The 14,518-nt window shown below is 58.3% G+C and overlaps 1 protein-coding gene across 4 annotated transcripts in view; it reads left to right on the top strand.

Annotated features, from left to right (window-relative positions):
* Positions 1-14,518, top strand: part of MAMDC4 (MAM domain containing 4) — a 48,083-nt gene that overhangs the window by 11,376 nt on the left and 22,189 nt on the right. For all 4 annotated transcript variants that reach the window (XM_075905725.1, XM_075905727.1, XM_075905726.1 and 1 more), the window contains 11 exons: positions 209-322; positions 737-910; positions 5,631-5,756; positions 6,653-6,798; positions 7,838-7,907; positions 8,258-8,386; positions 10,303-10,449; positions 10,913-11,013; positions 11,622-11,780; positions 12,370-12,460; positions 13,583-13,738. In XM_075905725.1, the coding sequence (XP_075761840.1) occupies positions 209-322; positions 737-910; positions 5,631-5,756; positions 6,653-6,798; positions 7,838-7,907; positions 8,258-8,386; positions 10,303-10,449; positions 10,913-11,013; positions 11,622-11,780; positions 12,370-12,460; positions 13,583-13,738 (1,413 nt within the window). The remainder of the gene's footprint in view (positions 1-208; positions 323-736; positions 911-5,630; positions 5,757-6,652; positions 6,799-7,837; positions 7,908-8,257; positions 8,387-10,302; positions 10,450-10,912; positions 11,014-11,621; positions 11,781-12,369; positions 12,461-13,582; positions 13,739-14,518) is intronic.

The raw sequence follows: 14,518 nt of genomic DNA, 5'->3' as shown, positions 1-14,518 counted from the left end.
GTAGGGAGGCAAATGAAGGTGACCGAAGTTGCAAATCAAGCACGGGATTTAAATATCCCACACTTGATTAGCATAGTCACGTCCTGTCGCCATGTTGGAAATTGACTAGCCTGAATTAACTCGCCACATGTAGACGCGGTACTCCAAGGGAAAACCCCATACTTCGAATTACCTGTACTCCTCATTGCTTTTACTGTCTCTCTGGTAGCTTGGCCTCCCTCTGGCGTCCAGTCCATCTTCATCAACAGATGCCGTAGTGCTGTCCCACGGGTGTGTGACTTTGTGTGCGACTGCAGGGACTGCTCTGATGAGAACCAGTGCGGTGAGTCCCTGCCCTTTGACTGCTCTTTCCTGGGACTAGCAATCGGCAGCCAAAGAACCTTGGGTGGGTCCCCCAGGGTCCTGACTCCTGAACCAGCTCTAAGAAGAGAGCTTGGAATCAGGACCACGCTACCACAGACAAGCACGGACCAAAGGCCCTGAATGGGCCAAACACACGCAAGCCTAGCAACACAAGTGCAGTTTTCCTGCTAACTCTGCCTAGCACATGGGCTCCATTATCCACATGCCACTTACCCATACCTATGTGCCTATCTCCTCCTCCAACCTCCCGCCCACTCCCACAGGAATCCCCAGATGTCTAGGGCTGCTGATTTAACACCCTGCGTCCACTTGTCCCAGAAACGAGTTCTTCCCAGCCCAGGTGCACTGAGCACTCTCCTTTGCTTCCCAGCAGGTTATCACAAAGAATCGTCCATGTTGGGAACTCCCTTCACCTGTGATTTTGAAGAGGGCAACTGTGGCTGGAAGGATGTGAGCACCTCTGCCTACCGATGGGTCACAGACCAAGCCAGCATTGCCGCGTGGGGGACAGGGCCCAGTGCCGATCACACCCTGGGCACCAATCTGGGTAAACACTTCACATTCGGCTGAGTAGCCCTCTTCTTACCTCTGCCCTGAGGTGTCTGAGCTAGAAAATCACCCTCCCTCTAGCAGCTGTACCTGGCAAGCCTCTAAGGCAGAGGTGCACCCTGGTGAGAAAGTGGTTGGCTCAGGGCGGGCCCTTGATCTTGCCCTTCCCTGCTGCCCAAAGTTGAAGCTGACCGCCAGAAGAGCCCAGGACATGAGGAGTGGGCAACAGGAAAGCCACAGATGCACAGGGCTGGTAGCAGCTGGGATCCAGGCACACAGGCAGGGCTGGCAGCTGGGATCCGGGGTATGGGGCTGGCTGCAAGCTCAGGGTGGTGGTGGCCTGAGGGGAACAGAGCTGGTTCAAGAGCTGGGGGCAGGGCAGGGCTGTCTTGAGAGCTCGGGAGAGCAGGGCCAGTAGCCAGGACTAGGGATATTAAATTTTGACTAGTCAGCTAATCGAGTAGTCGATGGATTCCCCAACAACTACTCGATTAATCAGTAAGGGGTGGGGCACTCGCTATCCTGGCCACACCACTGCCTTTAGGGCTCTTGCTACATTTAAAAGGCTGACACACAGCACTGGGACCAGCATAAGCGGGGACTGCTCAAGTCCCCACTTGCACCATTTCCTCTGCTGCACCTCTGCTTCCTTATGGAGACAGTGCTGATACAGAGGCGGGGGGCAGGAGGGGAAAAGTGACTAGTTGAGTAGTGACTCGACTACCTGATAAGTCTATTCGACTAGTCACTTACATCCCTAGCCAAGACCACAGGCTAGGATCCTGGGGGATGCTGCAGCACCCTGCCCTCCGTTAAATCCCTTCCAGTGCCTAATAATACAGCTCCACAGCTCCCATTTGGCTAAGAACAGGAGAAGTGCAGGGCAGGGTCAACAATGAGCTGCCCCAGCCCTGAACCTCCCAACCCACATACACCCTACACAGACCCACCCCAGCTCCCAACTCCCTGCCCTGAGCCCCCCCCACACCCAGCCCCCTTAGCCCCCCCTCACCTCAACCCTCTGCCCTGAGCCCCTCATAAACTCTAGCCCTGACTCCTGCACTGCTCCCACATCTCCAGCCCTGTACCCTGAGTGCCCCCCTCACCCCCACACTTCACCTCACAGTTAAACTTCCTGCAGGTTCTGTCGTATCACAACTCTCTCACCCCCTGCCCGCCAAGGGAGGGTGGGTTGTGATAGGACAATACCTATACAAAATATAAGTTATGTTTACCCTTTGGGGTATGGTGCACTGTTATATTCAGAACAGATCCATCTGTGATCGGCACATGGGGCTTTTAGGCATTCTTTTGCCTTGTCACTTTCAGGTAGGGATTATAAATGCAAAAAAGCCATGGTATTATCTGCACCACACCTCTAGGGCAGAGATCTTTACGATTCTGTGGCTCAGGCCATATCCTGGTTAATGTAGGCACCAGTGTTCCCTCTAAAAATGTTTCATAGATGAGTGAAATACATTTTGTTATGTGCATCTACTTATGTGTGGCTGTGCACTACCCATAGAAACACATGCTGCAGGTTGTGGGAGGCTGTGGGTGCTTGGCAGCACCTGAATTTCTCCTTGGTGGCTGCCCACGTGCTTAGCTTACCTGGCAGCCTGTTCCACTCTATCCCCCCTCTCCCAGCTTGCTGCATTCTGCTTCACCATGGCAGCAGGAGTGCCCCAGCCCACTCCCCCAAGCCGTTCATTGGTTGGGTAGGCATTCCCACCATACCCGGTTCCTAGGGCTCAGGACATAATCTGCAGGTGTGCAGGGCCTTTCAGCTGTGCAAGGGCCTTGCGATTTGATAACAGCCACCAAAACAGAACAAACATGCTACACAATGCTCAGCCCTCCCACTAAGGCAGGTGAACTTTTCCTGGAGGCCAGGAAGGATGAGGTTGTTTGGGGCTCCAGCGACTGCACTGAGGTCTGGCAGCTCTGACCTTGGATTGTGCCCTGGAATTAGGGGCTAAAGAACTTCCTTTGGGACCCCAATTTATATAGTGAAACTTGAGTCATCTTATCCAGCCCCCTGCCCAAAGCAAGACCAAGCCCAACTAAATTATCCCAACCAGGACTTTGTCGAGCTGGGACTTAAAACCTCTAGGGATGGAGATTTCACCACCTCCCTAGGGAACCCAGCCCGGTGCTTTACCACCCTCCATGGGAAAGAGTTTTCCTAATATCCAGCCTAGCAGCTTGAGACCATTGTTCCTCGTTGTGCGAACAGCCTAGTTCCATCTTTGGAACTCCACTTCAGGCAGTTGAAAGCTGCTCTCAAATCCCCCCTCACTCGTCTCTTCTGCAGACTAAATAAGCCCAAATCCCTCAGCCTCTGCTCATAAGTCATGTTCCCCAACCACCTAATTATTTTCATTGCCTTCCGCTGGATCCAATGCATCCACATCCTTTCTATAATGAGGTCACTCCCAGAATGGGATGCAGTACTCTAGATGTGACCTCACCAGTGCCGAATAAAGGGGAATAATCACTTCCCTAGATAGGGTACGTCTACACAGCAGTTATTTTGGAATAATTGATGTTATTGCAAAACAAAATAGTCCATGTCTACACTACAAGCAGTTATTTTGAAATAATATTAAAATAATGTCAAGCTGATGGACTTCTTACTCTGATTCCTCTAACCCTCATTTTACAAGGAGTAAGGGAAGTCGGAGGAAGAATGCTCGTTCTTGGATTTCCTGCTGTGTAGACAGCACCAAAAGCTGAAATAAGCTATTTTGACTTAAACTACACAATTGACGTATCTCAAGTTGCATACCTTATTTCGGGTTTAGCCCTGCTGTGTAGACAATGTCGGAGCATTTCTTCTGGAATAGCTTATTTTGAAATAGCACGTCTACACTACAGGAAAACCTGAAAATTAGTCCAAGGCAGGCTTCCCTAATGTGGATGTGCTACTTTGATTTATAGCCCCAGGAGGCACTGGGGAGTAATTACTTTGAATTGCTTTGGGGAGGAGCTATTTCGAAATAGTAGCAGTGGAACATCCACACTATTGCTATTTTGAAAAAGCTATTTCAGAATAGGCATTATTCCTTGTGGAATAAAGTTTACAGAAGTTGGAATAAGCCATCTGTTATTTTGAATTTATTTCAAAATAAGAGAATTGCTGTGTAGACACTCGCATTAGGCCAGTGACCACTGACTTGGGCTTGAGGGGCTATAAAATTGTAGTGTAAACATCAAGGCCTGGGATGCAGTCCTGTCTCTGACACCCTCCACAGCTGCATTCCTGAGGGGCACATTTCAAGGCCTGACGCAAGGATGAGGCATGATGGAGGAAGTCAGGGGTTAGAAGGCCTGTGCAAGGTGCTGGCAGCAGTGGAGAGGTAGAGGAGAAAGGTTGAAGGAAGCTGCTCCAAGTGCCATGAACCCTAGAGTAGAAGACTCTTGCACTGGTAATAAAGACTCAGTTCTCAAGTGTCTATGGAATCATGCACTGAAATAAACAGAGGCAAATGCTTTACAGGAATCAGAAGGGTTTTGCGGCTGCTATTTGAAATATGAGCCAATTAGCCCGTCATAAGACGGGATTTTCAGGTCTCTCCTCCACGTCGGTCTTCTCCCCTGAGCCTCCGGTCTCTCGCTCCGTCTCCCTCTCTCTCTCTCCTCCTCCTACTGCCTCCCCACTCCCCTCAGCTCTCCTCCCCCTCTGCCTCTCACTCGGGGGACCACACAGTCCACATGGCCTTTTGGGCTCCACACTCCCCGTGCTGCATGGGGAGCCCAAACGGCCGCTTGTGCCACTTGCTCCCCCGCGGCAGCCTGGCTGAGCGGCACAGAAGTCAGCCGAGCGCCATGGCAGGAGGCAAATGGGGGTGGGGTGGTGCCATTCATGGCCGGGGGCGGGGCCTGGAGCTGCTGTTACGCCGCACATCACTGCCCCACCCCCCTTCCCCTCCCGCCGTGGCGCTCGGCTGACTTCTGCGTTGCTCAGCCGGGCCGCCACAGGGGAGCAAGCAGCCGATTGGGCCCCACACTCCCCTTGCAACACAGGCCACCCAGAGGGAACAGTCAGCATTTCAGGCAACAGCTCCCCCCAGAGGGAACAGCCAGCATTTCAGGCAACAATGCCTCCCAGAGGCAACAGCCAGCATTTCAGGCAACAGCTCCCCCCAGAGGGAACAGCCAGCATTTCAGGCAACAACGCCTCCCAGAGGGAACAGCCAGCATTTCAGGCAACAACGCCTCCCAGAGGGAACAGCCAGCATTTCAGGCAACAGCTCCCCCCAGAGGGAACAGCCAGCATTTCAGGCAACAACGCCTCCCAGAGGGAACAGCCAGCATTTCAGGCAACAGCTCCCCCCAGAGGGAACAGCCAGCATTTCAGGCAACAGCTCCCCCCAGAGGGAACAGACAGCATTTCAGGCAACAACGCCTCCCAGAGGGAACAGTCAGCATTTCAGCATTACAGACTCAGACACTGGGCTACTATATATATATGATACTGGGAGGGGAGGGGGTGAAGAGGGATTTCTCCTGTTGCGCTGAGCTAGAGACTAAGAACTGCAGTCCAGGTTTCACATACTGTAGGAGAGGCTCCTGGTAAGAACACACATGATGGGGAGCAAAGTGCCACTTGCTATGGGTCTGTGTCCCACGGACATGAGGGGAAGTGGATCGGAGAAAGAAATGTGTCTGCTCTGCCCTTGCGTGGGAATGACCCTCCCTGTGTTTGCTCTCCCCAGGCTGGTACATGGCTGCAGAAATACGCAGAAGCGTATTTGCTGCTTTCGCTAGGCTAAGGTCCCCTGTGATGCGACAAGCAGCAGCCACTTGTGAGATCCGAGCTTGGTACCACCTATGGGGAACAGGTAAAGTTCAGCCTGCGCCAAATGATACAACAGGGTAGCACTGCAGGGGGACAGACCCAGCCTCTCCTATCGCAGCACAAGCACAGGGACAAGATCTGTACCAGGTTTAAGGGAGCACTGGAGGCGGTAGGGTAGCTATTGCAGGTGTAGGCTGGGATCAGCTTGCAAGCTGACTGACGGGGTGGGACTGCTCCCAGTACATTGGTGCTCTACTGTCTGGTGTACAGAGGGGTGCATGTCTCGCCAAAGCAGCTGGTACAGGGCACTTCTGGAGACAGGATCTTGGCTTGATGGGCCCCTGCTCTGATCGGGTCTGGCAGCTCTTATGTTTCTTGGATGGACTGGATTGTCCATGTTTTAGCAGCTATTGGACACCAGATACCAGTGGTATTACTTGTAAAGGGGCCCATTTCCTTTTCCTTTGCCATTGCCCATTTCTTTCCAAGAGTCTGTAAGTATTTTACAGGCACTTCTGAACCCTCACAGTCTCCCTCTGATGTGGGGGATAATATAACCCCCACCTTACCACTGGGGAAATTGGGGCATAGAGGAGTAAGGGATTTTCCCAGCATCATCTAATGAGTCAGTGGCAGAGCCAGTGCTCTAGCTGAGTCTCAAGAAGGCCACTGGGCACAGAAAGACCCTTCCAGCTGCTAGCCCTTCATGACTGGGTTCTTCTCGGGGGATTAAAGCAGAACCTGACAGAACCCAGCAGTCCTGGTTCTCAGTTGCCCAGACTCTGTTAGCCAAAACAGTGTTCCATGCTGCTGTGGAGAGGGCTTGAGGGAGGCACCCGGTGCTGGCTGGTGCTTTTGGTGACATAGATGGGCAGGTCACACTGGGGTGCCCAGGCTGATGGAGCGACCATGTGATCAAGAATCCTGGCTTCCTCATAGGGCTTAACAAGACAGTGCAGCCTGCTCTGTGGGTGGAGCTGATGTCTGACAAGGAGACCATAATGCTGTGGCAGAACCCTGAGAGCAGCATCTCTGCCTGGCAGGAGCTGGTGGCATACACAGGCCGGGTGCAGGGGGAGTTCCAGGTGAGAAACCAAGCAGTAGCCTGCTCTGTGCCCACTGGCAGCACATGCACCCCGCCAGCTAATCACGAGTGGGGCGTGGGACACTGGCCTGTGGGGCAGCCCCATGCCTGCCTCCCGGGGAAGCATGGAGTTGCAAAGGCAGGGAAAGGGTTGGCTAGAGATTGCAGCTCTGGCATGTGGTGGCCCAGACACAGGTTACAGGTGGCCCATGGCTCTGGAGGTCAGGGCACAGGGTCAACAGTGGCCCATAGCACTAGCATAGGACGTGGTCAGCACCCCGATGGGCTCTAGACAGTCCACATGTGACAGGCTAGTGCTCAGTGTGTGAAGGGCCTGAACAAGAAGGGGACAGGCCCAGCAACTGCAAACTCTGCAACTCCTGCTGGAGGGCTCATGGCAGCCATGGCTGGGGGAGGCTGATTGCTCCTCGTGTGGGGGGAAGAGCAGGCAGAGGGCTCTCCCTGCACTCTCAGGGTATGTCTACACTACCCCGCTAGTTCGAACTAGCGGGGTAATGTATGCATACCGCACTTGCTAATGAAGCCCGGGATTTGAATTTCCCGGGCTTCATTAGCATAAGCGGGGAGCCGCCATTTTTAAATCCCCGCTGCTTCGAACCCCGTGTAGCGCGGCTACACGGGGCTCGAACTAGGTAGTTCGGACTAGGGTCCTATTCCGAACTACCGTTACTCCTCGTGAAACGAGGAGTACCGGTAGTTCGGAATAGGCACCCTAGTCCGAACTACCTAGTTCGAGCCCCGTGTAGCCGCGCTACACGGGGTTCGAAGCAGCGGGGATTTAAAAATGGCGGCTCCCCGCTTATGCTAATGAAGCCCGGGAAATTCAAATCCCGGGCTTCATTAGCAAGTGCGGTATGCATACATTACCCTCCTAGTTCGAACTAGGAGGGTAGTGTAGACATACCCCCAGAGAGGGAGCGGAAGGAGCCCAGCAGCTCCCAGGGGTCAGGCCAGGCGAGCCATGCCCACGTCTTGCCAGTGCCCGGCGGTGCCCATATGGTTTTCCCTTCTCGTGGCAGATCACCTTCTCCTCGCAGCAGAGCTCTTGGCAGCTGGATGATGTGGAGTTCAGGAGCTGCGGTTTGCCACGTAAGGCAGCATCACCCTTCTAGCACCCGCCTTCGCCTGCCCAGGGCATTGAGTCTGGCTGTGCCACCCCAGGCACCTCCCTTATTCCTGTAGGCACCCCTACTCCTCTCAATCAGCTGGGGCAGACAAAGCCCTCGGCAGGGCTCTTGCTGGGGCAGGTGGTGCCCTTGCTTGCTAGGCTGCACTTGGACAGTGCCCAGGCCACCTACAACCCCCAGCCCTCTCCTGGGTCCAGCTGCCTCAGCTCTCCAAAGCCCTCACAGCCTCCTACCCCCTCAATTCCCTGGCAGGCCTCACAGACTACCAGCCCCTCCCCCCCCGAGAATTAACTCTTTCCTACCCACACTCAGCACCCCTAAACTTGCCATGCGGCCCAGACAAGTGGCGATGCAACCGTGGATCCTGCGTGCACCTGGAGCAGCTGTGTGATGGCACCGATGACTGTGGGGATCTGTCAGATGAGTCCACCCCAGCCTGCAGTGAGTGTTCCTGGGCCAGAGAGCACCGGCCGCCAGGGCTGGAGGGCGCTGAGCACAGGCCGCCAGGGCTGGAGGGCGCTGAGCACCGGCCGCCAGGGCTGGAGGGCGCTGGGCACCGGCCGCCAGGGCTGGAGGGCGCTGAGCACCAGCCGCCAGGGCTAGAGGGCGCTGAGCACCGGCCGCCAGGGCTGCAGGGCGCTGAGCACCGGCCGCCAGGTCTGGAGGGCGCTGAGCACCGGCCGCCAGGGCTGGAGGACGCTGAGCACCGGCCGCCATGGCTGGAGGGCGCTGGGCACCGGCCGCCAGGGCTGGAGGGCGCTGGGCACCGGCCGCCAGGTCTGGAGGGCGCTGAGCACCAGCCGCCAGGGCTGGAGGACGCTGAGCACTGGCCGCCATGGCTGGAGGGCGCTGGGCACCGGCCGCCAGGGCTGGAGGGCGCTGGGCACCGGCCGCCAGGGCTGGAGGGCGCTGGGCACCGGCCACCATGGCTGGAGGGCGCTGAGCACCGGCCGCCAGAGCTGGAGGGCGCTGAGCACCGGCCGCCAGGGCTGGAGGGCGCTGAGCACCGGCCGCCAGGGCTAGAGGGCGCTGAGCACCAGCCGCCAGGGCTGGAGGGCGCTGGGCACCGGCCACCAGGGCTGGAGGGCGCTGGACACCGGCCGCCAGGGCTGGAGGGCGCTGAGCACCGGCCGCCATGGCTGGAGGGCGCTGGGCACCGGCCGCCAGGGCTGGAGGGCGCTGAGCACCGGCCGCCAGGGCTGGAGGGCGATGAGCACCGGCCGCCAGGGCTGGAGGGCGCTGAGCACCGGACGCCAGGGCTGGAGGGCGCTGGGCACCGGCCGCCAGGGCTGGAGGGCGCTAGGCACCGGCCGCCAGGGCTGCAGAGCGCTGGGCACCGGCCGCCAGGGCTAGAGGGCGCTGAGCACCGGCCGCCAGGGCTGGAGGGCGCTGGGCACCGGCCGCCAGGGCTAGAGGGTGCTGAGCACCGGCCGCCAGGGCTGGAGGGCGCTGGGCACCGGCCGCCAGGGCTGGAGGGCGCTGAGTACCGGCCGCCAGGGCTGGAAGGCGCTGAGCACCGGCCGCCAGGGCTGGAGGGCGCTGAGCACCGGCCGCCAGGGCTGGAGGGTGCTGAGCACCGGCCGCCAGGGCTAGAGGGCGCTGAGCACCGGCCGCCAGGGCTGGAGGGCGCTGAGCACCGGCCGCCAGGGCTGGAGGGCGCTGAGCACCGGCCGCCAGGGCTGGAGGGCGCTGAGCACCGGCCGCCAGGGCTGGAGGGCGCTGGGCACCGGCCGCCAGGGCTGGAGGGCGCTGAGCACCGGCCGCCAGGGCTGGAGGGCGCTGAGCACCGGCCGCCAGGGCTGGAGGGCGCTGGGCACCGGCCGCCAGGGCTGGAGGGCGCTGGGCACCGGCCGCCATGGCTGGGGGGCGCTGAGCCTAGGGTGTGTGCCTCAATGGCTCCCCAGAGCTCAGAGCCAGGCCAAAGGCTGCCACGTGTCACCCTGTAGTGTGAGCTGGGCCCGGCCCAGGCCTTGGGAACAGCAGCGCTGCCTGGGTCCAGCTGGCTGGGGAAGGGCCAGTGTATTCCCACCTTCCCAGGGGCTGTTTCCCACACACAGAGCCTGGCCCTGGGCTACAGGCCTAAGACGCCCAGCTCTGCCTGGCTTCTCGAGAGGGCAGTGCACAGCCTGGATTGAAGCAGCCGCTGTCCCTTTGTTGGCTGCCCTTCCACCAGCAATCTGCCCAATGCCCCGGGCACCGGTGTGGGTAGAAGAGGGGTCTGCCCCTGCTCTCTCGGCTGCCAAGGCTGAGGGGACTGAGCCTGGTACTGCACTCCTCATTCCCACCCCGAGGGAAGCCCCAGCACTGGCATGCTCTACAAAGCCCTCCCCCCACGGCTGCCTCCTTTCTCCGGTTAGGGTCATTCACTGTCTGCTCCTTCGAGGAGGACTGGTGTGGCTGGAGCGCTGGGCCTAATGGTCCAAGCTGGCTCAGGAACTCCAGCCTGCACCTCACACCTGGGGCCCGCAGGCCCAGCCGCGACCACAGCACCAACAGCAGGACAGGTACCTTGGGCTGCGGGTCCCCCACAAGGGCGTGGGCCAAGCCACTGTGCTGGGAAGATCGTCAAATTAAACACCGAACGTGGAGGGAAGGGGCTCGCGTGCAGATGTCTGCTACGTGAGTCTGGGCACTCGTCACGCTAGGGGCCTCACTCCAGAGGGGGGTTTTCTCTCGAGTATTTGCTGGGAGCAGAGGTATAGGACAGGTCGAACAATACCTGACTCGCGTCATCAGATCCACTGTGGGGGCTGCTGTTATCCCCATTCCACACCTGGGGAAGCTGGACAACAGAGTAGGAAGTGACTTTCCCAGGGTCCTCCTGGAGCCCATCTCAGGCCAGTGCTTTAGCCACTAGGCTGCACATCCCTCCCCCTTGGCATTCCCAGTAACACAGGGGCTGGCTGCAGAGGCAGCCCATGGGGCTGTAGTAGGCATTACGGAACGTGTGCTGCTGATCTCCCACAGGGTTTTTCCTCTACGTCAGTACCGCTCCACCAGACTTGAGCAGTGGAGCAGCCAGACTAATTAGTCCAACTTTCCAAGCAACCACGACCAACTCCTGTTCTGTAAGTCACCTCCAGCTAATGTGCTGCCGGCTTTCCCTTCGCTTGGCCTGGGGCACCTTGGGAGTTGCTTCTACACAGCATCAAGGGCCTACAGGCAGGGTACCTCTTCACCCACTCACACCTCACCCTCTGGGGCTGCTGCGGAGAGAAACCAGCCCTTCAAAGCTGTGGGTTGGCCCTGGGTAGCTGGAGGATTGCAGTATACATGAGGCTCAGCTCAAGCCATGCAGCAGAGGGAAAGGCTGTGGGTGAGTTGCACAAGGGCTGTTTTATGGAAACCTCAGCAGATCATTAGGCTTAACATTTCTGGGCTCTAGATTTGATTAAATCAAAGAGGGCCGCCAGCTCTACCCCACGGTCCTGGGGCAGGTGGGACACTGAGCTCTTCATCAGACAATCAGGGCATGCTAGGGAGGGTTGGTTGAACAGCATCTCCTGGGCTCTTTGGGTGAGAAGAGCCATGCAGAGCTGCAAGGCACGCTGCAGCCGGTATTCAGCTGCCCAGCCTCCGCTCTGGGCTGGGTGAGTGTGCCAAGGCTAGGCTGAGGCCCGCTGCTCCTGGGGGCTGGCACAGCGTGGCATTCATTTCACTCTCGTTCTGGGTCCAGCTCGTGTTCTACTCCTACCTCTATGGCTCAGCCACCAGCAGCCTCAACATCTACTACCAAACCAACGGCACCATGGGGCTCGTGCACACCTGGGCTGCAGACCGGGGTGATTACTGGTTCAGGAACAAAGTGGACTTCAGTGTGACTGAGAGATTCCAGGTGGGCAGCAAACTCGGTGCCACCCTGAGAGTGGGACCAGCTCATGGTGTCAGGACCAACACTTCCCAGGGAGTGTCAAGTGCAAAGCTAGCCCCTCAGAAGGACATGAATGCTGCATCCCCTTGCAACTGCCAGTGGGATCCTTCCCAGGGACGGGTGGGCCAGCAACAGGCACCTCCCTGCCTAGTACCTAGTTCTAGTGCCTAGAACCTTGCTGAGGATCAAAGGGGCCCTTGGGCTCCAAGGATGCTACCAGCCTGACCCTGTGTCTCAAATCATAAATGCTGACCCACCACAGCCGCCCTATAAACACCCTATACGCTGACCCACCACAGCCGCCCTATAAACACCCTATACGCTGACCCACCACAGCCGCCCTATAAACACCCTATACGCTGACCCACCACAGCCGCCCTATAAACACCCTATACGCTGACCCACCACAGCCACCTACACCCACCCTTCATACTCTGTAGCGCAGATTTCTGCAGGCTGGGCAGTCACCCTGGCTAGGACGCTGTGGGGTGACCTCTGGGTGTCTGGGTGCGAGCCTGCTGCCTGGTGTTACCTGCTCCTCCTGTCCCTGCAGATCCTTCTTGAGGCTGTGATCGGAGCGGGACACAAAGGCAGCGTGGCCCTGGATGACCTGGTTCTGTCTCCAGGCTGCCTCCAGGCTACAGGTGAGGCTCTAGACAGGTTCCTTTGGCTCACTCTTTGCCAGCTGCTGGTCTGGCATGTTAACCCATAACCCCCGCGCCACAGGCCCAACAGGCAGGGCAAGGTCAGTCCTCTTTCTGCTCCACCCCACCCCGCTGCAGCCCTCTGTCCCTGTGCCACAGAGCATAGCAGAGAGCGAGAATTCTACCAGTCCCGTGCCACAATGGAGAGCCGGGTGCTGAGCTTTCCCCCTGACCCTCTGTGCTTCTGTGGAGGACCAGGCTTCAGGTTCTGGGGCTTCCTCTGCCCAGGGCTTTTGCTGGGGACAGGGCTGGGAGCAGCTGTTGGGATTCCTCTACCCAAGTACTTGCCTGGCACTGCTGCACTGATGCTGGGTCAGAGCTTGGGGCTTCTCCTACCCTGCTTGCCTAGCAGCTTGGGTTCCAAGCTTCTGCCACGTCAGCAGATTCTTTCTGGGGGAGCAGCCCAGTGACTAATCCACAACTGGCCCTGGCCCCTTCCTGGCTCTCTGCATGTTTATTCTCTCTGTCAACTTTGTTACAAACCGGACAAGTGTCCCAGCGACACAGCCAGATGCCTCCTTCAGCTCTTGTGATCTACCCCCTCCACACATGGGCAGCTGCCTTACAGGTACAGCCTGACCAGGGCAGCTTTCAAGGCAGGGTGGGACGAGCCAGGTGTGGGAGGCACTGAGGGCTGCAGGGCTGTGGGTTGGGGCTCAGGGGAGAAGCTGGGGGGCTGTGCTGACATGTGGAAGACTTGAGCAGAGGTCAAGGAGCCACTGTGGTTTGGGCCATGTTGGCTGGTCAGGTGATGCTGGCTCTTCTATAGCTGGCAGTGCCCAGCGCACGCACCATCTAGGGCTGGGTTTGGGAGCCCTGGGGGAAGAGTCCATCCCTCTTTTGCAGTGACCTGACTCTGAGCAGGGAGCAGCCAGAGAGCTTCCTGCTCTGGTTCAGGTTCCAAAGCAGCTTATGTTAAGGAAAGTGCCAGGGAGTCTTCAGTGCCCCTGCTGGGGCTGTGTTTGCAGGCAGGCAAGCAGCTGGGCACGGGGCCCCTTGGCTAAATGGCCCAGCACAGCCCCTGCCAAAGGCCCTGGCCTGCTCCACTCTCGCCCTCTCCAGGCAATCTGACCATTACTCCTGGGCCTGCTTCCCCTGGTCCCACCACTCCCTGCGCCCCGGAGGAGTTTGCCTGTGACAATGAGAAGTGCATCCGCCCAGAGCTGGCCTGCGACTTTACAGACACGTGTGAAGATGGCTCCGATGAGACGTCCTGTGGTAACGGACACCCAGCGCATGGCACGAAGCTCTGTTGGGAGGGACAGCAATGAGGCACAGCACAGAGCATCAGCCAGCGCAGGCATTGGGCAGGAGCTGGACGCACAGCTCCGCCAATGCCCCAGCACCTGCCACCTGCTGACCCTGGTAGCGGAGTGCTGGGATCCCTGCATGTGATGATTTGCCAACACCGCTCAGACCTGCTCTGCTGCCCTGCTGCTCACCCAGCCCTGGGATCCCTGCACCCGTGACTCTCCCAGGCTATGGCTACACGACCGAGTTTTTCCAGGGAACGCGCCCGCTCTGACGACATTTTTTGCGGAAGAGCAGACGCGCTCTTTCCGAAAGAAGACGTTTTTCCAATATTTGGCCCAGTTTACATGGGCCAAATTTCGGAAAAGCCTCTTCCGAAAACACAATTGGGAAAAGCTAAGCACATTGCGGAACGTAATGGGTGTACCTTTTTTCAAAAAAGAAGTGTAGTGTAGACATCGCCCCTGTGCTCCCGAACCCTGACCTGCCAGCTGCTAGCCCAGCCCTGGGCCCCTGCACCCATGACTCTCCCAGTGCCCCTGAGCCCTGACCTGCCAGCTGCTAGCCCAGCCCTGGATCCCTGCACCTGCTGCTCTGCCAGGACTCCCAAGCCCTGACCTTCCACCTGCTAGCCCAGCCCTGGATCCCTGCACCCGCTGCTCTGCCAGGACTCCCAAGCCCTGACCTTCCACCTGCTAGCCCAGCCCTGGGCCCCTGCACCCATGACTCTCCCAGTGCCCCTGAGCC

This window comes from Pelodiscus sinensis, chromosome 22 (assembly GCF_049634645.1).
Source record: "Pelodiscus sinensis isolate JC-2024 chromosome 22, ASM4963464v1, whole genome shotgun sequence".
Lineage (NCBI taxonomy): Eukaryota > Metazoa > Chordata > Testudines > Trionychidae > Pelodiscus > Pelodiscus sinensis.
This window is presented reverse-complemented; position numbering and strand designations above follow the sequence as displayed.